The 25,479-nt window shown below is 37.0% G+C and overlaps 1 protein-coding gene across 1 annotated transcript in view; it reads right to left on the reverse strand.

Moving 5' to 3' along the window:
- LOC129219980 (carcinoembryonic antigen-related cell adhesion molecule 5-like) overlaps window positions 1-23,974 on the reverse strand; it is a 49,209-nt gene extending 25,235 nt beyond the window's left edge. Inside the window, exons 1-3 of the mRNA XM_054854302.1 lie at window positions 23,851-23,974; window positions 21,350-21,691; window positions 15,855-15,962 (exon numbers count right to left, since the gene is read on the reverse strand). Of these exons, the coding sequence (XP_054710277.1) occupies window positions 15,855-15,962; window positions 21,350-21,691; window positions 23,851-23,974 (574 nt within the window). The remainder of the gene's footprint in view (window positions 1-15,854; window positions 15,963-21,349; window positions 21,692-23,850) is intronic.
- Window positions 23,975-25,479: the final 1,505 nt, after the last annotated feature.

Here is a 25,479-nt window from a genome sequence, read left to right on the forward strand (position 1 = left end):
TCTTTACAGACAACCCCGCTTTTAAATGTTCGGGAAGGGATGATTTTTTAATTTTCCGAACGATACTCTGAATTTTACCGAATGATAAAATACGAGCATGAACACAAACGTGCATCTAATGAGAAGAGACATTAAACATCACTATTTAAAAATTTCAAACAGTTTTGCAGTGAAGTGTCCAAATTTACAGAATCATCAGAAAAAATTGTCGACGTAGAACACTTTTGGTAGTTCACAGTGACCTCCTATCAGGGTGCCGCTTCCAGTGGCGTTTTGAAACAATAAAGATATTACAACGGCAATAATAGTAAACCGGTGTCCGTACATTGGCGCTTCGATTCGTAGTCAGTGTGGAACCAATGCATTGGTTAAGAGAAAAATTAGAAAACGATTTAACAATGCAGGGTTTACACTGGCTTTTGGCGATGTATCAATCCAACGCCCAGCCCTAATAGACCAAGAGCTGACCCCCGAAAACGCGATTTATCTCTTTTATGGCTTGTGGCCGGTTAAAATAATAAAAAAATGCAATTCAAAACTTTGGCTCGAATCCCCCCCACTAATTTTGGGTCACACGGCTGCGTGGGTGGATAAAAGGTCAAAAAAATGAAAAATATCAAAGTGATGAGTTAAATGGCTAAAAACTATATAATAACATTAAATTAATAAGAAAAAACACGTAGCGAATTTCTCCCCTAGCTATGTTGGGGCGAACGTGGTGGCCCCCAGGGGTAAAGTATCGATTATTAAACATAAAGAAAAAAATGGGTGGAATTTTACAGGGTATTAGTTTCATTATTTTGATTGCCGAAAAAAATTCCCCCCCCCCCCCCAGTAACTATGGGTCAATTTGTCAAAAAAAAATTTTTTTGTTCCTCTTTATTTGGTCCAAGTCGAGTATTATTCGAACTTACGCATGACTCTTTAAGTTGCAACCCCCCCCCCCCCCACAAAGTTTGAACGTTTATTCGTTAAAAAAAACTCGTAGCAATCCCCCCCCCCACACCTATGGAGGGGGTTGCTACGCGGTGCGCAGTTTTACAACGTGGTGCCCCCCCCCCCCAGGGGTGAATTGTCGATTGATTAAATAAAAAATGATCACTTTCGTGGAGGGAATTTTACAGAGTATACATTTAATTGTTTTAATTGCAAAACAAAATCTCTCCTCCCCAGCAATTATGAGTCTACTAGCTGCATTGCCAGGCGTTGCACGGTCTACCTCAAAAATGTACGTGTATTCGGCGTTCCAAGCATTTTGTACAATTATATAAAATTTCCCGCGTTCATTACATTTCTTATTGCTGCTCCACTCCTATTAGTCAAAGCGCAATGTTGTATAGCCTTCTCAATAAATGGACTATTCAACACAAAATGAATTTTTCAGTTCGAACCCGTCGTCCCTGTAGACCAAGAACTGAGCCCCCAAAACACGGTTTATCTGTTTTATGGCGGGTGGCCGGTTAAAATAATAAAAAAAATGTGATTAAAAATTTTGGCTCTAATCCCCCCCCCCCCTCCGCACACTATTTTCGGGTCACACGCTGCATGGTTGGATGAAAGGTCAAAATAAAAGAAAAATATTAACATAAGTGAAATGGCTAAAAATTATATAATAACATTAAATTAATTTAAAAAAACCACGTAGCAAATCTCCCCATCAGCTATGTTGGGGCGAATGTGGGAGCCCCCATCCCCCCCAGAAGTGAATATCGATTGTTCAAATTAAAAAAAAAATCACTTTTGTGGGGTTGGGGATGGGGAACTTTACAGGGTATTTGTTTCATTATTTTGATTTCCAAAAAATCTCTCCCCCCCCCCCAGTAACTATGGGTAAATTTGTCAAAAAAAAAAAGTTTTTTGTTTCTCTTTATTTGGTCCGAGTCCAGTAATATTCGAACTTTCCCATGACCTCTTAAATTGTAAAAAACAATTGCAATTATTTATGCGGTAAAAAAAACACGTAGAAAATCCCCCCCCCCCCACCCAGCTATGTTAGGGCGAACTTGTTGCCCCCCAGGAGTGAATTATCGATTGATTAAATAAAAAAAAAGATTACTTTCGTAGAGAGGGGGGATTTTCTCAGAGTTTACATTTGATTGTAGCAGGAAAAAAAATCCCCCCCCCCCCAAAAAAAAAATGTTTTTAATTTAAATTAGAAATTTTGAAATATTTTTCAAAATGAAACGAAGCAATTCAGCGTCCGTACATCTGCTTCTACCATTGTGTGCTCAGTATGAAAAGAAGGAAGGTGAAAGTATACGCATGTGATGATTTCTTCTTGCTGTTTCGAGGGCAGTTTCGTCAGTGATCAACTGTAGCCAACACAGTGAAGTCGTTATAGCTGTTGGTTTTTCTTTTCGGAGCACACTGTACCGCATCCTTAAACTGAAAACGTAAAAAAATCCTTTTTTCAAAAATATATTTTGGTGTTTTTATATTATGAGTGTTTTAAAGGGTAATTTTAAGTGTAGCCAGCGACCAGATAAAAGATAATGTTTTGACAGAAACTTTATTTGAAGGAAGTTTCAAAGATTCGAAAACACTGAAAACTGAAATTCCGTGATTTAGATTTTTCCGAGTTCTTAACAGAAGCAGATTTATATCATCGAGATTGCAGGAACATTTTTATCAAACTAGATAGACACTATCACAACCAATATGCTGAAGGTAAATAAATCTATATGAATTTCCAAATTATTTTAAAAATTCATTTAACGCATCAGATTAACGCATTAACATTTACAAGTAAAAAAATCGTTATTGCAATTTTAACATAAAATCACTTTTGTTTGTGAAATAAACTCATAATTACTGGGGTAGGGGGGAGATTTTTTTTTTTTTTTTTTTTTTGCAATTAAAACAATTAAATGTATACTCTGTAAAATTCCCTCACGACAGTTATTTGTTTTTTATTTAATCAATCGATAGTTCACCCCTGGGGGGCACCACATTGTAAAACCGCACACCGCGTAGCACCCCCCCCCCCCCCCACAAATAGATGGGGGAAATTTGCTACGAGTTTTTTTAACGAATAAACATTCAAACTTTGTATTTTGCAATTTAAGCGGTCAGGCTAAAGTGCGAAGAATTGTACTCGACTCGGACCAAATAAAGAGGGATTTTTTTTTTTAATGACAAATTGATCCATAGTTACTGGAGGGGAAGGGGGGGGAGATATATATATATTTTTTTTTTTGCAATTAAAACAATTAAATGTATGCACTGTAAAATTCCCTCCTTGAAAGTGATCATTTATTTTTAATTTAATCAATCGACAATTCACCCCTGGGGGGGGGCACCACGTTGTAAAACTGCGCACCGCGTAGCAACCCCCTCCATAGGTGTGGAGGGGGGGGGGATTGCTACGAGTTTTTTTTTAACGAATAAACGTTCAAACTTTTTTTTTTTTTTTTTTGCAACTTAAACAGTCATGCGTAAGTTCGAATAATACTCGACTTGGACCAAATAAAGAGGAACAAAAAAAAATTTTTTTTGACAAATTGACCCATAGTTACTGGGGGGGTTGAATTTTTTTTGGCAATCAAAATAATGAAACTAATACCCTGTAAAATTCCCCCCCCCCCATGAAAGTGATCATTTTTTTTTAAGTTTAATAATCGATACTTTACCCCTGGGGGCCACCACGTTCGCCCCAACATAGCTGGGGGAGAAATTCGCTACGTGTTTTTTCTTATTAATTTAATGTTATTATATAATTTTTAGCCATTTAACTCATCACTTTAATATTTTTCATTTTTTTTGACCTTTCATCCACCCACGCAGCCGTGTGACCCAAAATTAGTGGGGGGGATTCGAGCCAAAGTTTTAAATTGCATTTTTTTATTATTTTAACCGGCCACAAGCCATAAAAGAGATAAATCGTGTTTTGGGGGGTCAGCTCTTGGTCTATAATGCATATGTAAAACAACATGTTTTATACTTACAATTTGCATATTCGCGGCAAACTTCCCTTTTCTGTTCAAGGAGTTCTGTTCATTTAGTTGCACAGTTGAATCCGCATTCCATCAATAAATTTTCCGGCTCACTTTGGAAGGTTCCAGTGCTGAGAGGGTTCAAAGTGGACAGCATCTGGAATGTTAAAGTGCTTAGAATAATATGATTCAAAGTTCTCAAAATAATGCTTTTTTTTTAATGATTGATACATTTTTTTTTTAATATTCATTTCCTTAAAAAATTATGTGCTATATTCATTAACGTAGATAACAAGCATTTAAAAGTTTGAAAGAGAGGGGGGGGAGATAATTGAAAACCCAAGTAGTTAACTAAAACTAGATGCTTCAACTTGTTAATTGAAATCTAATCCATTGCAAGAAGCAAGTTTATACAGACATAGTTGTTATTCATAGAAATTAAAATAAATTAATAAAAAAAATTAAAAAAACAGTAGTATTTTAAGTAATAAGCAATATCTTTACATTAACTTTACAGATAGGCAGAAAATATTCTTCATTAACAATAAAACAATCAAGACTCAATGGTGTCCCATCTAACAATTACCTAGTTATTCGAGACAATTTTGTAAAATATCCCCTTAGCAAACAAAAGTTTTTAATATTATTAGAAGTTTTTTAATTTTAAAAACTTGTCACGATGTTTTAATGTTTAAACAAAGATCCACGGGAAATTAAATGTTAAAAACTAGATAAAAACTTAATTTTAAGCAGCAATCATCGTTAGAGAATTCAAAAAGTATTTATTTGTAGTAAAAATGTAAACACTTACCAGCAATCAATCCCGGATGAGAAGATACAAAAACTTCGTCTTCGGCGATAACGATTTCTGACCGCTACGTCATCCGCCATTGCTGCAAGATAAACAAACTAACCGTAGCCTACGAACAAACGCTCTAAGCGTTTCAGTTAATGCAGTAATCACTGCTGTTGTTCAAAACAATTTGATGTTGATGGAGAAGAGAAAAAAGTTCGAAAAATGTTCAGTATCAGCTATCTCCATGCACGAAATAAACAACGTGCTTCGCCGCCATTACTCATTTGTTACTATCACTCAATACTTAAAAAAATCTTCTACGCTGGAGATTAGTGATGGGCATAATCGAGATCTTTTGATAATCGAGATCTCGGGAATCGAGTACTTCTGATAATCGAGTGATTGATAATCGAGAACATTTCAAGTCGATCACTCGAGTGATTGATAATCGAGATCTTTTGAAATCGAGAATTTGAGCGATTTGCTTCTCGAGATCTTCGGAATCGAGTTCTCGAGCGATTGACTTCTCGAGATCTTTGGAATCGAGTACTCGAGCGATTGACTTCTCGAGATCTTTATAATCGAGTACTCGAGAGATTGACTTCTCGAGATCTTTATAATCGAGTACTCGAGCGATTGACTTCTCGAGATCTTTATAATCGAGTACTCGAGCGATTGACTTCTCGAGATCTTTTGAATCGAGATGTCGAGATGTTTTTAATCGAGATCTCGAGATGTTTCAAATCGAGATCTCGAGACGTTTGAATCGAGTACTCAAGTAGTTCATTTTCTGAGCTTTTCCAGAATTGAGTTTACTGCTACAGGGGTGCTTACTAAAAAGGGGGAGGGGGCATGGTGCAACTTGCGCCATTGGCCGGTTTTTTCAGAGTGTTTTTATTTCATTTTCGGAAGGGGTGGGGGCATGGCGCAGCCAGTGCCACTAAAATTTTGAGGTCTAGTTTTTTGAGAGGGTTCTTTAAATCTCATTTTCGGGAGGGGGGGGGGAGGGGTCCATAGCGCAGCCTGCGAAACTGAAATTTTTAGAAGTGATTTTTTGAGAGATTTTTAAATCTCATTTCGGGAGTTGAGGGGAGCTCTTTCTAGATGGATGCCCCGTAACATTTGATAGGGTGCGCCATATCGCCCAGCGAAAGGGGGTGGGGGGATACCCTTAACTTTCGGAACAGTTGAATTCCCGAGTTGTTTTGGCAGGGGTACGCTCAAAATAGGAATGTGCCATTAAGCCTATCATTTAGGGGTATAATAGGGGGCGAACCCTCCTGGCTTTTAGAAGTTATTGTATTCATTGCTTGTCAACACTACTGTTAGCTTATCAGAAACTAGGAGCCCGGCATTTGGACGACCCGGCTTGGAGTAGTATAAACTTTTATAAGTTTATGGGTGGCGGCTAAAAACCTGGCAACGGTCCCTTGACTCTTGGTGGCCCTCAGGGGGATTCCCCGGAGTGATTGAAATGATACGCTATCACCCCCTCTCCCTTCGATCTCAATTTGTGTAACGGGTTGATTTCTCGATTTTTATTTTTTTACAATCATTTTGAGTGATTTATTCGAACGGCTATGCATTTAAAGTAATGATTCTCAGATATCACGTGATTATTTCGAACGGTTTCGATCTCTCAAACATGAAGTTAATTATGTAAACAAGTAGGGGAATCGTTGCTCTGCGCAAAAGGACTCATTTATTCTTGTTTATTGCTTTTGTTTTTTTGTGTGTGTGTGTGTGAGTGTGTTCTTGTTAGTAGAATTATATTAATCTGACTGATACATGAGGTGGGAGGGTAAAATATTTCTGGCTGCGTTTGAAAGTTACAAGTGTGGTTTGAAAGTTTGAAGTGCATTGAAGTTCATGATTTTTTTTTCTTTCTTGATTCGCTCTTTTTAATTTTTCTTTTTCATTCGCTGACTTAAATATGTAATTAAAAGCGCAGGGAGTGAAGTTGAAATGTTTCTGAATGCATTAAAAAGAAATATTGAAGATTGTCGTGTGGGATTAGTTTTAGCTTCCACTCTTTGACCCTTTTTTTTAATAAAAATTATATTTTATACAGATTATTGTTTTTTTTTTTTTTTAAATTCCATGCGTAAGATATTTGTGACTTCTTGTGTGCGTAGCATTTATTTTTGCGTGCGTAGTTGAATTTAAATGTTTTTCTTGTTTTACTCGCTTCTGGTTATGTCATATTCCTTAGATTTTTAATGTCATATTCCTTATATTTTCATAAATGTTGATTAGTATATTATTTACTCAACTTAAAAATTTGGAGTCAATTGATGTGCTGATTTTATGATTTTTTTTTTTTTTTTTAAAGTGTGTTGAGGCAAAACTGCTGAAAATGCTTTGGTTCGCGACGGTCCATTTTGGAATTTAAGGTTTCGTAGCTGCGCTTCATTTTCCGTGCGCTGGTCCTCAAAAAGGACAAATTGATTACCAAGTTTCTCTGAAAAGCAGATTACGTATTGGATTTTCAAATTATCCGAGACGCTCGATAACCGAACATTCGACAACAGGCAATATATTATACAAGGGTTCCCACGAGAGAGAGGGCGGGGGGGGGGAAGAGCCATGGCGCAGACCGCGCCATTGAAGTTTTGAAGAGAGAGGGTAACTTATAAGAGGGCTTTTCGTCTTATTTTAGGGGGCTCTCGTTCTGGGGGTTCTTCGTCGCATTTGAGGGATGATTGTCATCGCCAGGTGGGGGGGGGGGGGATGGGCACCACTGCATTATAAACACATTGCGTTAAAACGTTTCACAAACGTTTTGACATGGTTGTCACAGCGTTAACAATCGTTTTAAAACCTTTATCTCAACGAAGTGTGCTCTCTGAGTAACCCCATCCGAAAAACAAGCACTTCAGAAGCAATTATTTGATTCTGAAACCTTATAGAATGACAGAGGTGTTCGTCTGTTCCTGTGAGCAATGGCGCGCCTCTTATGACAATTCCACCTCCCCCTCCCCCTAAGAAACAAAGATCCGAAAACGAGCTAAGACCACCTTAAATTCTCAATTACACAGTTTGTGCAATACTAGTTCAATATATTTTTAAGTTTAACAACTCTCAAGTTTAAACCTGCTAGTGTCGCCCAAAGACCCGCCCGTATTATCATTATCACTCACTTTTTAATAAAAATTGTACATATTTAATCTTAATAACTGTCAAGTTCAAAACAGTATGGAAAGCGTTTCACCGCCGAATCACACCAGGGGCAGATACAGAAAACCATTATTGGGGGGGGGGGGCGGTCGTGTTGAAGAAAGCCCCCCCCCCACCCACATGAACGAAATTCCCATTTTTGATACGAAAAATGTCTGAACGTGTTTGGGAATCAATAAAAAGCATCAAATCGATTAGGAATAAGGCACCTAATTGGAGATAAACGTTGCAAATTAATTTCATGAGCAATGAAACGAAGTAGTAGTTCAAATATTTACTTTAAAAAATAATTAATGAAATGAAAAGATACTGTCATCGTTTGCATTTTATGCATGAAGTGTTTGAACACAATGCGAACGGATACTGTAGGTTTAGGGTGAGAGGGAGGGGGTCATGACCCCCATGACCCTCCCGTTGTATTTTCCACTCATACAACGCATGCCCCTCCATAAATCCGCTTATATGATAATTAACAATTTTCGTTCGAAAAATATCGTTCGATTATTATGAAATCTCTCAATTATCGAAAATTCGACGCCTAACATTCAACTATAACCCCATTCGAATAAAGCAAGCGAAAAGCAATCATTCGATTTTAAAATCATTCCCAATCTATCCATCCCAAGAGCGAAGGCGCGACACCTATGAAGCTCTTCCCCAAGAGCAATACCCCCAAAAGAGACAAAATCTCCTAAAAATTACAATCCCACTGTTTGTGTCAAAACTTATTTGCACCCATAAGAAGGAATTACAGTTAGAAACTACAGAAGTAAAACTTGTTTTATTAAGAAATAAATAAATACCTTTGTGCCGAGAAGTAACATGAAATAACAAACGTTTTGTATCCCAAATATACAGAGTACTGCAGAAACATTGTTTTGGAGTTTTAAGGTGCTCTTTTTTCAACAAAATAGTAAGCTTTTGCATGTAAGGGGCCATTCATTAGTTACGTAAGGATGATTTTGGCAATTTTTGACCCTCCTCCCCCCATGTAAGGGTACGGAAGATTTTTCAAACCCCTCTCCCTATTCTTACGTAAGATTCCATTTCGTTTTTCAAAATAATAAAATAACGAATCTAACATCACTGGAATCGAAATTAAATTTACTATTATTAAATTAAACTTTTTTGTGTAATTAAATATTTACTAGAAAGTAGGAATTTAGACTGAATGTTTTTTCGACATTTTTTTGTACATGATGCGATACTAATTAAAAATAAAACATGCCATGCATAGTGCGATTCTTTTATTATGTTTAACATTATTCATTCTTTGTAAAACAAATTAAAAACAGCTTATCCTAATACGTTATTTATTTTCCAGACGCAAATGAAATATATAATCCCTGTCAAATAAATCACTTGACCGCGCAATTTCAAATGTAAAACATCGACTTGGAAAATATTGCAAAAGAATGGGTTTGAACCGCCCCCCCCCCCAAATATAGACATTTTTCCAATCCCCTCCCCCTCAAGACCCTTACGTAATTAATGAATGGTCCCTAAAGACATCCAGTAATGTCCCTACATCCACAATCTCATTTTGCGTTGAAAAAAAGGGGTTCCTTGGAACCCCGAAACACGTGTCTGCAGTAATGTGTATAGTTGGACTCTAAAACGTTTGTTAACACCTGTTACACTTGTATCATTACCAAATGGTATAGTCGAAGGAGGACGTAAGGGGGAAGACGTCCCCTCAGGTTTTCTACTTATTATTCCGCTTTTTACTGACTACCTGAAATATAATTTTAACTTTAATGCCTCTCAAGTTAGAACCTTATTAGCGCCCCCAACCTTCACTTCCAACAAACATATCATTAGACTACCAAAGCATCCCAAAGGATCTTTTAATAAACAAGCATTCGACAGCATACATTCAATTATAACAATATTCGAATGAAACATTCGAGAGACAATTATTTGATAATAACACCATTTAGATCGCAAGGGTATCTATTCCTCAAGTGTGCTGGCACACCTTTTAAAATCAGGACCCCCCCCCCCCCTCAAGAAGGATACTCCCTAAAAAAGACTAACATCCACTAAGAATTTCACTGGCGTAGTCTGTGCCATGACCCACCTCCCCTGTGGGCACCGCAGCGCAGCCCGTCAGTCACTCCAAATTTTTCTGCGGGAAGGGTTCAATGCAAATTTTTTCGGAAGGCAACAAAAACCATGCGCATTCATAAGTAAAATCATTAACTTTTCAAAGCCAGCCCTCTGACCCCCTAAATAGCGGATACGCCCCTGCAACTGAAACACTTCAAAAGCAGGTGTCACTTCAAAAGCAGGGGTACCCACCCGCCCTGAGGTCAAGGGTACCCCCCCCCTCAATATTGCGGAGACCTCCTCCCCCCCCAAAAAAAAGAGAAAAATACCCCTCAAAACACCCTCTCTTCTCAAGAAGGATATTCCCTAAAAAAGGCTAACATCCATTAAGAATTTCAGTGGCGCAGTCAGCGCTATGAACCACCTTCCTTGTGGGCACCTCAGCGCAGCCCGTCAGTCACTCCAAATTTTTCTGGGGGAAGGGTACAATGCAAATTTTTTCGGAAGCCAACAAAAACCATGCCCATTCATAAGTAAAATCATTAACTTTTCAAAGCCAGCCCTCTGACCCCCTAAATGACGGATCCGCCCCTGCAACTGAATCACTTCAGAAGCAGGGGTACCTCCCTGAGGTCAAAGACGCACCCCCCTCAATATCGCAGAGCCCCCCAAAAAATGAAAAATACCCCTTAAAATACCGCCCCTAAAAATGTCAATGGCACAGGCTACGCCATGACCTCCCCCCCCCTCCCTTTCTAGGTGGGCACCCCTATCAGAAGTCAACTATATTGAGAGGTTCATTCGATTATCAAATCGGTCGAAAAATACATTGCTCGAGTGATTGACATCTCGAGAACTCAACATCTCGGAAACTCAACATCTCGAGAACTCAAGATCTCGAGAAGTTCAAAGCGAGAACTCGAGCAGTTGATCGCTCGAGCACTTGGAAAGTGGCAATCGAGAACTCGAGCAGTTGATCGCTCGATTACTCGGAAAGTGATATTCGAGAACTCGAGCAGTCCATCGCTCGAGAACTCGGAAAATGATAATCGAGAACTCGAGAAGTTCATCGCTCGAGAACTCGAAAAGTGGTAATCGAGAACTCGAGAAGTTCATCGCTCGAGAACTCGAAAAGTGGTAATCGAGAACTCGAGATACGATAATCGAGAACTCGTCGTAATCGAGTTCTCGAATGATCTTGAATAATCGAGTGATTCGATTATGAGAACTCGATTATGCCCATCACTACTGGAGATATTCCGTTTATTCACGGATAAAGGCTCCCTCTAACGATCGCATACGGACATGTTCTGTTAGTGCGCTAAAGTAAAAGAAAATTTCCAGTAATTCCATGAAAAGTTCCGTTATCAATCCAGAACGGAACTTTTCTATTCATAAGGGGAAATTGTACAGTAAATTTAAGGAAAAGCATTAGTAAATTAAATGAAGCAATTTTACAGTGTAGTGACTACGGACGTCCTGGCACTTATTGCGCCGGGGTAAGCCCCCGTGCTGGGTGTCAACCCAGCTGGGAGTTTACCCCTTAAAAGCGGCGTTCACAACTTACTTTTCGACCCGGTTAATTCCTGCTCTGACTCCGCAAAAAACCCGATTGAAAAATTCCCCGTTTCCATGTAAAAAGAGGTTCTTCCATTGTACCAGAAAAAGCGGTTTTTACCCAGCATCCTTAGCGGCAAGTAGGCGAACTTGTTTCGCGTAATGCATTCTGGATAAAAACACCCTAAAAGGGCCGTTTCCATGGACACTTTCGACTCCGGAAAAAACCTTCTTTTCATCGCATTCCGGTTATTTGCGGGGGAAATGTGGATGTCTCCTCCTCCTGCTAGCTTCTGGAGTGAAAGCGGTGTTTTACCCAGAATGCATTACGCGAAACAATTCCGTCTACTAGCCGCTAAGGATGCTGGGTAAAAACCGCTTTCTTTGGTAGGGGAGAGTCGGGTAAGTTGGAGACCCTAAGACTTTTTACATTTCTAAGACAGAACTAACTACATTTGAAAAAATATTTTTGTACTAATATCTTCGTACAACTATTGCCTAATGACAGTTTATTTCCCTGCCATGTAAACAATTTATATTTTTGTTAATCTTGCTTTTTTACTCCCATCACAAAGTATCCATCTTACCCGATGGTGCGGGTAAGATGGATACCAGTGGAGGGTAAGATGGCGATTACGTAGTTGATTCCATTTGACAAAATAAAATAAACTCGTTATGTCAAGTATAAGAACTATATTTTATTTTATGCCCAAAATTATGAATTTCCAAAAAATTATGAACAAAAATCACATATCCAAGACTTCTTTTTTGCTTCGGAATTTGACAGTCCAGTACAAGCCGCATGAGCCCACTTGTGGCATTTTGCACAATTGAACCACAGTTCATTTTTTCCGAAGTCATCACATATGATGCATACTTCATCGACTTCTTCATCTGAGTTATCATCTTCGTCCATGTAATGTATGAATACGGAGGAATCTGATGAATAGTCAAAATAAGTTTTTGAGCATTTTTTCTTCTCTACGACCTTAGTTTTATTCTCTACGACCTTAGTTTTTTTCTTTCCTTTTTTTGCTTCTCTTCTTTCCTTTTGCTTCTTCCTTTCTAATAAATATTCTTTTACAGGCGAACTTGTGGCATGTAGCGATGGAGCTTTAGTCTTTTGTTTCTTTACCTTTGGGGGAGCTAAAGGGAGTACCAGGATATCGGGGGCATTAGATGGACCAGCAACAGGTTGGATATCGGAGGCATTAGAAGGACCAGCAATAGGTTGGGTGTCGGCATCATGAATTTCGGAACTAGATGTGGCATAAGCCGCTGTTGTCACAGCAGGTTCAAATTCTTCAGCTGAGAAAATTTGTGAATTGAGGGGAACAATCCCCGCTGCTTCAAATCCTTTCACTGCGTTATTTAGCGTAGCCGCTTTGGCATACGCTTTGTGAAAGAGGCTAGGTACATTCTTCACAGCAACAGTTTGGCCAGGATTCATAGTTAAAAAATCATTGCACACATTACTGTAGGCAGTTTTCAAAGGACCGAAGAAACTGACGTCCAAAGGCTGCATCCGGTGGGTTGTGTGCGGGGGAAAACCAAGGAGAGTGATAAAGTTGTCCCTGCAAAAATTTACTGCTTCTAGGGTTATGTGTGATGCGTGATTGTCCATCAACAGCAGAATCTGATTGTCAGCTGAAGGTCCTACATTTTTTTTAAAATGGCTCAGCCATTCCAAAAATATTTTGGCATTTATAAAGCTGGAGTCTGGATTGCAGGCAGCTTGGGATCCAGGTGGTGCATCATGCAGCAAATAATCTTGCATGCGCACTCTTTTAAAAATAAAAAGTGGAGGCACATAATGTCCAGTTGCGCTGACACAGCAGACCACACTCACATTTGAGCCTCTCTCAGCCGAAGATACTTTAACCACCCGTCGTTTGCCTGTTGGTGTTATAATGAGAGGGGATTTTGTTGGTACAGTTGAGCAACCTGTTTCGTCAACATTGTAAATCTGGTGTGGCTCATATCTGTGTTTCTTCATAATTTCAGTCAATAAATTAAAGAAGTTTTGCACACTTACTTCATTAAATGCTGCTAATCTTGCCACTGAGGTCGCCTCTGGCTTACGTAAAGATAAATTAAATTTACTTAAAAAGTTGCTCACAAAATCTTTTCCAGCCATCCTTTCTTCTTTATTAAATCGATGTTCTATTTTTAGATGTTCAGCATAATCAAATGCGATTCTTGCAAAATCTTTCTTTGTCAAACCAAATGCACGTCTGTCTATATCTGTAACATAGGTTTTTAGCAAGAGTAATTGTTCCTCAGTAAAAGTATTCTTAAATCTTCCAGCGTTCTCAGGAAATGGCTCTTTGTTCTTCCTTTTATCCACATAACGCCGAAGAGAAGTTTGAGGCAGAGAATATTTTTTTGCTGTTGTTAAAATGAACGCTCCTCTTAGTACCTCTTCAACAGCTTTATCCATACCTTCTTTGGACCAAGATTGTCTTTCCGTAATCCTTTTATATTTCCCCATCGTTTTGTTTCTAAAAAAATAAAGTTATAATCACTTTAAGGATGCTGTCATCAGTTATGAATTTTACCCCCCTTTAAACTATCCAAGAAAAGAAAAGTTGATTGATATCTTTAATATGCCTCAATTCATTGTAGAAGAAAAATACGAATAAAAATAAAGAATTCTTTTTTTTATTTAAACAAATACCTAGTCAAATTTTTTAAATATTTAAAAATATTTTTTTAAGTAATTAAACAAAATAAAAGTAAAAAAATGTCTTAAAATCTAGTTTTTACAGATAATATGTAATCCTTATAGGCACAAATATTTGATTTGAGACTAGTAAATTGCCTGCTTTTTATTTGCGTGTAAGATGGAGACCACCATCTTACCCGCCATCTTACATATCCATCTTACCCGACGACGTCATGCCGAAATTAAAGTACAAAACGAGAATAAAATTAACCGTATTTTAACTTAAAAGCAACATTATATCATTAATCGAGAAGACTAATTATGTATAAAATTGAAGAAAAGCCCAAAACACTCACCAATTTAACGCAATCCACTAATGAAAAGGTTGACAAATTTAGATATGTTCACGCTGAAATAACAAAACACAAAATGGCGGCAGTTACAGTTATTTTTCCACGCTAGGAATGTAATTCAATTGAAAGATGGCCAACACTGAAGCATATATCCCAATAAGGGGCTGCCATCTATCGCAAATAAAGAGAAACATTCAAGTCACCATCTTACGCCTCTCCATCTTACCCGACTCTCCCCTATAATGGGAGAACCTCTTTTTACATGGAACCGATCAATTTTTCAATCGGGTTTTTTGCGGAGCCAGAGCGGGAATGTACCGGGTCGAAAAGTAAGTTGTAAACGCGGTTTCTGGTACAATGGGAGAACCTCTTTTTACATGGAAACGGGTAATTTTTCAATCGGGTTTTTGCGGAGATAGAGCGGGGATTTACCGGGTCGAAAAGTAAGTTGTGAACGCGGCTAATGTGTGAACCTAGCACACCGTGAAATGTGGTATAACTCACCGCGCTGGTAATATTGTACTGCAATAACTATTGGCTTTACGTCAATCTAAGAATCTTCCAAGCAGAAATGAACTCATCGGAGGTCAGAGACCTTACTATCAGATTCATGCTCTACTCGCATTTCATGCAATCATTGTTTGCGACAGGGATGAACTAATGCTAGAACGCCGTCCCGTTCCCGTTATTGCTTTTCAAGAAAAACTAATTCCCGTTTCACGTAAAATTAGTCACGGTTCGGGGTTCAATTTTTTCTTCTGCTCCGCGGCGCATGAGGTATGAGGACGTTCGCTCTTGTAGTTTTTAATTTTTTGCCATAAACCTAAGATAGAGTGCACATAAATCTTATGGTGGTGGTGGGGGGGGGGATGTACTTATAAATCTTGCGTGAGGGCGCACAGAAGTCTATGTATGCTACTGCAAACTCGTACAATTTTCAAGAGTTAAAGATGGGACCTAAGTTAGGTCCTTATTAAAAAAAGAATCGTCAAAATCGGTTCATCCAAAGAGAAGCTATAGGTGGACCGGAAAAAAAAAAAAAAAAACCCGGCATACATACGATGTGAAATGATATCCTTTTTGAAACGAGTTAAACTTTAACGACTGGTGGGGTTATTGTTATTATTTGGTGGTGAAGTGAAGTGTATGTAACTCCAACGTAAGAAGCATAGTGGAAAAATTCTGGCAACCTGTTTGTTTACTTTTGGTCGATCTTTTCATTGAATGCAGTATATAGTGCTGTGATATAATTATAATTCTTCAGAGGTTGCTAGGAATTAGAAAAAAAATCGAGCTACTGAGCTTAGGGTTAAAAATAAACTTACCACCCGTAAGTTCACAAGTCAACTCCAAATCAGATCCTTCTTTATAGGGACCAGCAACATCAGATAGTTCCTTTTCCCCCTCGTATATTTTCAACTTGGGTGTAGGTGCTAGGAAGGAAGATATGAGAGTGGTAAGTGATCGTTTATCCGGCCCTCGTTTATCCGGATCAAATTTGTAGAGTTAAATATATATATATATTCGCGTAAATGAAAATTATTTGATTAAATGTTCAACTACTGCATAGGTCGTGGAATAAACTATAGTCATCTAATAAACAACCTGGAGTATTTGGAGTGTCGATTCGACACCACTGCAGGTGAACTATACATAACATAGATAGACGATTAAAGTGTTTGCGAGTAACAATTCAACTTAATTTCGTTGCAAAGCATCTTTTTTTACTGTAATGAAATGTAAGGCTGCTTATTTGCGAATATGCATAATTTTGCTTATTACCCGGATTATCAGGATTTTGGTTTATCCACACCGCTTTTTGTCCCAGTAGTCCGAATGAACGAAGTTGTACTCCATTTCTTTAAGTAGACAAGGCCCCACTAACTGAAAGTGAAGCCCCAGGCCCACAATGCTTTGGAGTCCCCCTCTCTATTCTGTTACATGAGTCGACATAAAATCAGGTTAAAATAATGCTTAACATTTATTAAAACAGGGTGGCGACAGGAACTGTGAAAAAAAGTTCCCTGATTTTTCCCTGATTTCCCTGATTAAGTTCACCAAATTTCCCTGATTTACGTTACCAATGATAATGGTTTTCTTTCTTTGCTCTACTTGAAATCCATTGTATGTTTGTATAAAATGCAGTATTTTAAACGTTTTTTGTTGTGTAAAGTTGTTGAACTAAAGATATATTTTTTTAAAAATGTTACTTTTTTAATAAAATGGTTAAAAAAACATATCAAGTCAATTTTTTTGGGAAAAAAACTACAAAACCTTACATTAAATTTTTCTACATGGAAAGATTATAGAATATTAAGAAAAAAAAAACTTCCAGAAACCACTTAGCATAAGAATTTTAAGAAACTATTAAAATTACTCTTAAAAACATATGTGTATTTATGATAGAACTAAAAAGTAATTGAAATTATTTTGAATTAAGTTTTCAAACAGTATAATAATAGTTGCAAGAATAACAAGTAATAGTGAAAGAATAGAAGTAATGTAGTTATTCTTATATAACTAATTGACATATTTATGCAAAACAGATGAAACCATTTGACATCCATTCATAAGGAGCTTTTCTCTAGTAAAGAACATAGGTTTTAATGAATGAATACAGCATTTTAACAATAAAAAAATAAAGATATTTACTTAAGTACACAAGTTAATTCTGTTTCAAATGATTTCAGTATGTAACGAAAAAAAATCTTCGATTGCTTTTGAAACAAACAACTTTGAAATGCAAGAAAAAAAAAAGCAATTAGTCAATTTCAAAATATATAGAAGAAGAACACAGCTTAGTTATAAAATTAAAGAATCACTTAAGTCTGAAGAAAAGAAAACCTTTATAATCTGTGGTGACAACAAATAGTATAAAGGCAAAAAAACAAAGGTTTTTTAATTGAAATTTCAATTTTAGCAATTAAATTAAAAATGCGAAGAAGTAATAACTTTTAAGCTTTTATAGTATTAATTCAAAAACCAAAGATTTCTTCTTGAAATCGTGATTACAGTACACTAATTACTTTGAGACAATGGAATAAAGGCAAAGGAACTAAGGCAATAATGAAGGCTTCCTCTTTGCCTGTATGGTTGCTTATTTTACGTAGCATTGAAAACGTAAAAGGAAATTTCAAGCTAGGTAAAATAAACAACCTAACAGACACAGGAGCAATCTTAGGAAGTCCTGTGGTTAATAAGTAAGATTCAATACTTCGACGATGAGGAAAAAAGACGCACAAATATATGGAAGTGTATAATCGCACGTCATTATTTTTATTTATTTTTTTTTTGAACAGATAATTGGTGGAAAATGCGTAGGGAATTAGAGTACTTAATTTTGTAAAGCAAATCAAAAAAATTTTTTTCTTCATAAAATCAATTTTCCCTGATTTTTTGTTATTTTTTCAAAATTCCCTGATATTTCCCTGACTTTTCCCTGATTAATAAAGTTTCCTGACTTTTCCCTAATCTCCCTGATTTCCCTGATCTGTCGCCACCCTGTTAAAAGAGGATTTTTTATTATTTTCACAAAAATACATTTATTTTTAATTCTTTGCATCAATCTTCGAAAAATTCGGGACACCTTAGAAAGATGGGATACTGGCCCATGCCAAGTTGGCCTGTGCGTTAATCAGGCCCTATTAGTAGACGAAAGATAAACATCGAACATTTTTCGGTGCATAGAGCAGCAAAAAGCGAAAAATGTAATATATGAGAAAATATAAACTGTTTAGTGAATCTTCATAAAAGAAAGCGTGCGATTGTGTGTTGATGTTCACGGGGGTAAAACAGAAGTTGCAGCCTTTCAGCCCAGAATTGGGAAATTTTGTTTCTAATGACTTTCTATCAGGTACAATCCCACGCTTAAATAACAGTAATAATAATCCTAATGTGCCCCTCCCCTACACCTCAACACTCACGCTTACTATTTATAAACTCATTAAAGCTACAACTAATAATATTTTTGCACTGGTCTGAAATACTAACCATGTACTATGACACCTTAAACTTTTTAAAATGTTTTTTCAATAATTAAATACCGTGCAAAAAATTTAATAAACTCTAAACATCTTACTGCAGGGTATAAAATAAAAAGGAGGAGAGAGGAATAGAGACCAATTTGAAGAAAAATATCGCTTATTAGAAGGGCACGCAAAAAGAGCTATTATTTAAAAATAAAATGGAAGTTAGGCAAAATCAAAAGGAAACAGAATTTGTTTATTCTTGTAAGTTGCTAATTTACTCTAGCAATTCATTATGCAGGATGTACAGCTAATTACGCTTATTAAGATTAGTTATCTTGTTAGCACTCTAAAAAAAATGCTCTGTTCAGCCTTCCTATTTTCTTCACTCTTCATTTGTAAAAAATAATTACTTTATTATACCTTCAATTCCTAGATTTTCTAAGCAAACTCGTGATAGAATATTATAAAAATTTTAAGAAACGTGTATGATATCTCAAAAGATTGTGTTACATAATTTCATAAAACTCTATATGCATGTTTGCCTGGTCTATCGTTAAGACTTAAACCTCATTTTTAATTAAAAATAAGTTATTATTTTTTATTTTTTTATAAAGCATTTTCTCCTAAATTTTGGGAAATTTTAATATTTAGTTTTAAAAATAAAAAACTAAAATAAAATAAAGGTTCAGGTTTTAAAGGATGTAAGGTAAACACACCAGTAGTGGCCAGTGTACCTTCAAGTTTACTTTTACTTTGAAGAAAGAAATAAACAATAATAATGTGGTTAATGTATTGGTACTTAATGTAACTATCATATTGAAATTGAATCAATTGTATTCATAAGTCATTTGAATTTAAAGTAATTAATGTAAATTCTTCGGATGGGAGAATGTCAGATGGCCACTACTAAAATCTTCAGATTTTGGAGTGGCCACTATCGGATCAAATTTGAGGTTGGGAAAAAAATGGATGAAAAATTGTCCAAATTGAAATTCTGGCATTTTTAGAAATTGGATCGATTAAGAAAGATTTGGGCTACAATAAGCTCGTTGAGTTTTAAGAGAGGTAATTAATACTGTAGACCCGTAGTATATTTTTTATATACTTCACTGTGGCTACTACTGGTGTGTTTTAAACCTTGAAGTGGCCACTACTGAAGCACTGGCCACTACTGGTGTGTTTACCTTACATGGCAGTACTTTAAAAATAATATTAGAATGAGACATTAACTTTACAGTAAGAGGTTGCACGCTGTTCAAACATATTTACTATTTACTTAATTTTATCAATTGTTGAAAAAAAAAAAGTAAAAAATAAATTTTTGAATAAATAACTAGCATTAATAATGAAAAATATAAAAAAACAAATAAAAAATTACTTTACCAGAACGCACGAGAATTTATGTATTTTCTTTTCTCATAATTGAGATATGGAATTTAGCAAAGCGAATTCATCTTTATAGAAGCACCACGTTCATAGGAAAAATATATCATCCTAATCTAGTTACAAAACTTAAATGGTGATTATTAGTGTATACATTTATAGTCATCAGTCTGCTTCTATAAGCTTACAAAATATCGTAGAATAAAATCCAAGTTTCTAGGTTTTTTTTTTTTTTTCCTTTTGATTTCATTTATAATTTCCTCAGTGTGTGATGGTATTGTGGTTTGAAGTCAGCAGTGCAAGACCAGTTAAACGTTAATTATACACGGTACTACTACTTGCGTATGTTTTTAAAGTTCTCGATGTCGAGATTTATCTCTTATTTCTGCAATTCGTTACAGGAAAAATGCAGAATTATATATTTTTTGCATATGGTTTTTTTTTTACGTATTAAAACTAAAATTATTGTAAGTTTTTAAATTATTTACGTACAGAGTCAGGGTTCGTACGCAATTTCAGAAATTAAATGAAGAAGATTTGGAGGAGTTTTGAAGGAGTAAAATGAGATTTTGAAGGAGTACCAAAGGGCTGTCCTTAAATGTTGACGCAATTTTTTTCAACATCTTTTACCTCTACCCCCTTTGTCACAAAGTGTCAACTTCATCTTACTCCTCCTCATGTCACATGTCATTTTTATAAACATATTTTTATAATAACTGTGTGACGTCACTTCTCATCACCCTCTCTCTTCCCTTTGTCACAATTTCGTGAACCAGTCTCCCCCTCAAGGCATGACATCACTTGTGGATGACCCATTTTACAAATTATAACTGCCATTTGCCAAACAATTATGTTTTTAACACAATCACTTAATATAGTACATCTGCTATGTATCTTTAAGTAATAATTAGAGAAACCGACTTTTGCAGCTGAGAGTATGGTGGAAGGAAATGCAATAATCATAAAACTTGGAAAATAGTCAAGCCCCCATTTAAGCATGGTTTACTTTAATAATGAAATGTCTTAGTCATCTAATAATATTTTCATCCCCTCATCTTCGCCCTTGTGACAAAGTTAAGTTGTCAGTCGAAGTATTTCAAGTTACTGTCATAGAAGAAGACTATGTAGACTTCAACTAAAAAAGAAGGAGTTTTGAAGGAGTGCAAATCAAAATGAAGGAGTTTGAAGGGCCCTTCAAAAAAATTTCCCAAATGAAGGAGTATTGGAGGAGTTTTGAAGGAGTGTACGAACCTTGAGAGTACATGGAATCATAATCAATCAAAAAAAGGGGGCGAAAGGTGGGTTTAGACCCCTTCTGTCGGCCACTGTATCTGCCCTTTTTCCGAACTATCTAGACTATGCGGATTTTCGGTTATCCAGATTTCCTTTGGCCCCACTTAGTCCGGAGAAACGAGGTTCTACCGCATACACCTATACCAAGACCAGTTTTATTCTAGCCATAAATTTACCTAAAACTTTCAGCTCTACCGTAGACGTTCTAGTGAGAGACTTGAAGGAGTCCACTCTGCACACGTAGACCCCTGCATCTTCCTTCGATTCAACATCCAGGTACAACATGGCTGGGATGCCGGACACGTTGAAACTGGCCCGGAGGCCCAGGGCCGACAGCTGCCGGTGGATGCCCTTTTCGGTGGAAGCACTTCCTCGGGCATCTACCATGTAGAAAGGAGTTACATGGTCGTCCTTGTACCAGAAGGCTGCTAGGGATCGATCGTCCTTTTCGGTAGGAGTAAGGGCGGGGCACGGCAATGCTGCAGTCGTTCCAGGGCAGGATTCTACTTGTAGAAGCTCTGAAATGATAAGGGAAAAAGCCATTGAGAAGGGATGTTGTCGTGTGTCAGCTAGGCTGGCAATTTGGGGGGGGGGGGGGTGCTGCTTTACTTTACCAACCGTACCGTTATTTCGTGTGAAGTCTGACTTCCACAGTACACACACGTCCATTAGGACCCGTTTATAGGGTAGGTAGCCATTCACAGCACAACAACGCATGCACACAAAGAAAGGATAAGGACAGGAGATAGAAAGTACATCCATGCCAGAACCGGGACTCGAACCTTGTACCTCCTCATCGCAGTCAGATTTCTCTGACCAATAGATAAAGCGGCCGACTTGAGAAGGGATACGTGAAGAGAGTGGAGTTTTCAAATCTTGAAGTAAGGATCTCAAGTCACGAGATATATTTTGATGTAAAGTACTGGAAGAAATCAGGTTTTTTTCCCTCGTTTCAAGCAAATTGCTTCTCCCATTCGTCGTAATTGAACCAAGTGACTTGGATCTTGGTCTCAGCGTTTCCTAAACCAATGATTTGGCTTGCTCCCTCCAGTCACTAGTTCCTGCTCAAATGAAAAGTTGTTGCTACCTATTTTTTTTTTTTGAGAACATTGTGAGTTAAAATCAGATAGTATAGTATTAAATAGATACACAATAGCCGCGTTCAAAACAAACTTTTCGACCCGTTAAATCCCCATTCTGCCTCCACAAAAAACCGATTGAAAAATTCCTCGTTTCCATGTAAAAAGAGGTTTTCCCATTATACCAGAGAAAGCGATTTTCACCCAGCATCCTTAGCGGCTAGTAGACGAACTTGTTTCGCGTAATGCATTCTGGGTAAAACACCGCTTTCACTCCAGAAGCTAGCAGGAGTAGAAAGATTCCACATAAACCCCGCAAATAACCGGAATGCGGTGAAAAGCAGGTTTTTTCTGGGGTCGAAAGTGTCCATGGAAACGGCCTTAATGAGAAACCTCTTCCAGGGGCAACTGAATAGATGGACAAGCTTCCGAAAAGCGCATGCGCGCAAATAACTTTTGCTGACAACTGGAGATCGGTGGTTGCAGTTGCATCTTGGGTAGGCTACTCATTTTCCAGTCGAATTCAAGATTCGTGCGTTCAAGTGGCTGCTACTACGGATTTGTGTTTTTATAGCTGGAGCAAACCTAACCTGCCAGCATTGTGAAGGCTAAGCGGATGCAAAGGACAGCATTACGACGCTTCCAGGTAGGCTTTGCCCCAACTATAGTTATGCTAGATCTAGGGTTAAAATCCCTTACGTCAAATTACAATGTGGTCTTGTGATCAAGTTTGTCTTTCAGCCAGGCAACTCATGTTAAAGCTGACCATTTATTTTTTCCTCAAAACCTTACATTTACTGATTTTCGGCATCTGTACGAGTGAATTTTTCTTTAAAAAAGTCCCCCCTCCCTTCCTCCCCTACCCCCTTTTGTATTCAATTATATATAGTTCATGACAGACAAAAACAGAAAAAAGGAGAAGAATTAATGTAATGTTTTAATTAATGAACATATTCGCTTCAGTACATTTGGTGATGAATTTAAATAAAAATGAAATTCTTAGCAGAAAATTTCACAAAACTTACTTTTAACATTAACATTGCTTAAAAAACTACGATTTGCAAATGTGTTTTTGCACTAGCCCACAAGTTAGTAATTAAGCGAAATATCCTTTCTATAAGTGCATTTGGCCTGGGAAAAAATATTATCCTCATATATATAATAGCGAATGAACGAGTAACGCTCCTGACGTCATCAACATTGAAACTCGCTCCACGTCATGATAAGTTGATAATATATTTTTTTGTAATGTTTGACATGCAGGGAAATACTTTATTTTGACGAGGCTATACGACGGCACCGATTGTCGATGTACCACGAATACTCTGGAGTTCAGTGTAAGTTCAAAATCCGATTACAGACTATAACAATTTAAATTTTTAACAACCTAAAACGAATTTCTTTCAGATTCATGTTTCTTAACTCAACCGACGCCATGGCAGTTATAGATTTAACAATTTAAATAATCTGCATCATTTTATATATCTTCTGGAGGGTTTTATTTTTTAGTCAGAACAATCCTTGCCCGTGGGAGAAAAAACTACCGTACTAGGATTGGTAATGATGTTAAAACCAAGGCCTCAGGAGCGTATTTTTACCCCCGAAAGCCCCGCCTCCCCTCTCACTGCGCCACTGTTTCCTAGAATGATGTTCCGGATATCTGTGTCCGTATCCGCTGATATCCGGGGAAAAATAAATATCTGTGTCCGCATCCGTATCCATTACTTTTTTGACGGATCTTAAACGGATCTTTTCTATTCTAAAAATCCTTAAATATTTGAATAAAAGACCCTTAAATTCCGTTTAAATAAGGTTTTATTCCGTATTTAAATTATAAGGTATCATTTCAGAAGCCAACGGCCCTCTGAGACATGTTTTTCTTTCTTAACTTTTAGTTTAATATTAGTTTTTGTTATTGATTTGAGGTTTCTGTTATTCTTCATTTTGATTTTTCTCGACATCCTTCAAAAAAAGTGAGACAAAATTCACAAGTTAATGTTTGAAAGGTGTTCCCGGCTTTGTTATTCCGTCGGCCGGAGTAATTTGGGTGGAATGGATCAGCGCTGCGTTTATGCTGAAAAAATATCTGAAAAATTATTTCTAGCCTATCCAGTAGCAGCTTTACACTCCTGCTCTTGTATCCTACATCTACCGAGCAAGATAGAAATAATTTTTCATTCTATTTAAGCATTAATGCAGCGCAGACCCGTTCCTTCCACTTCTCCCTCAATTTTAACGGGAATTTCCTTAAAGAGTAAATCATAGTCTTTATTATATTTTCGCCGTAGATGACATTTTTTGAAGAAACAGTGCTATTATTATGACGGGAATACCTTCCGTAATAAATTTTACACTTGGATAGTTGAATTGGGCAAAAACAAATTTGAGATCCGTATCCGCGGATCTTGACACTAATGATCCGGATCCGTGTCCGCGGATCCACTTTTTAACGATCCGGCACATCACTAGTTTCCTATCGACTTCGGTCACAGCAATTTACATGCGAGTTCTCTATAGGCCGGGTCGGTCGTTTTCTAGCTGAGACCTTGCAGTACAAGTTTTAGGTCATTTAAAACCCTAAGGTATTTTAGAACATTGATGATCTAATGAAAAATCGATTTGCAGAAGATGTTACAAACACTGTGTTATTTTTCGAGGCAAATTAGCTATTTTGAGTGGAAGAAAAATTAGATTTGAAGCGATTCTATGTTTCAAATTCCTGTTACGAAATTTTCAGTTAATATCAGCTCAGTTGCGCAGGAGGAGAAAAATTGGGCCTGAAAATAATAGAGTGAATGGGGTCGTTTCCAAAAATTTAAAAGTAATTTTTTTTTTCTGAAAGAACATGCTTAAAAACATAGAATCTAACCATTTTTTAAATAATTTATTAAAGTTTAATATTTTTAAAAAATTATTTAAATCGGTGCGCTTTTATTGCTTACATTTCTTGCCGATGACATCACAAATGATGAAATGCCATTCTGTGTTGCCATTCACAGAGCAAAATATTTAATTCGCATCTTTACTCTCGTGTATTGGCAACGATATGGTTGATAGCAAGCGTAGAGCACAATTTTAATTCGCTTCTTCATTATCATAACGTGGAAACGCGGGTACAAAGATGCGCCAAAGAGCATCATTTGTGACGTCATCAAGACCCGCCTTGTTTGAAAAATCGGACATTTTAAAAGATTAATTAAAAAATAACTGTTGGGAAAATGAAAGAA

The sequence above is a fragment of the Uloborus diversus genome, chromosome 4, assembly GCF_026930045.1.
Source record: "Uloborus diversus isolate 005 chromosome 4, Udiv.v.3.1, whole genome shotgun sequence".
In the NCBI taxonomy this organism is placed as follows: domain Eukaryota; kingdom Metazoa; phylum Arthropoda; class Arachnida; order Araneae; family Uloboridae; genus Uloborus; species Uloborus diversus.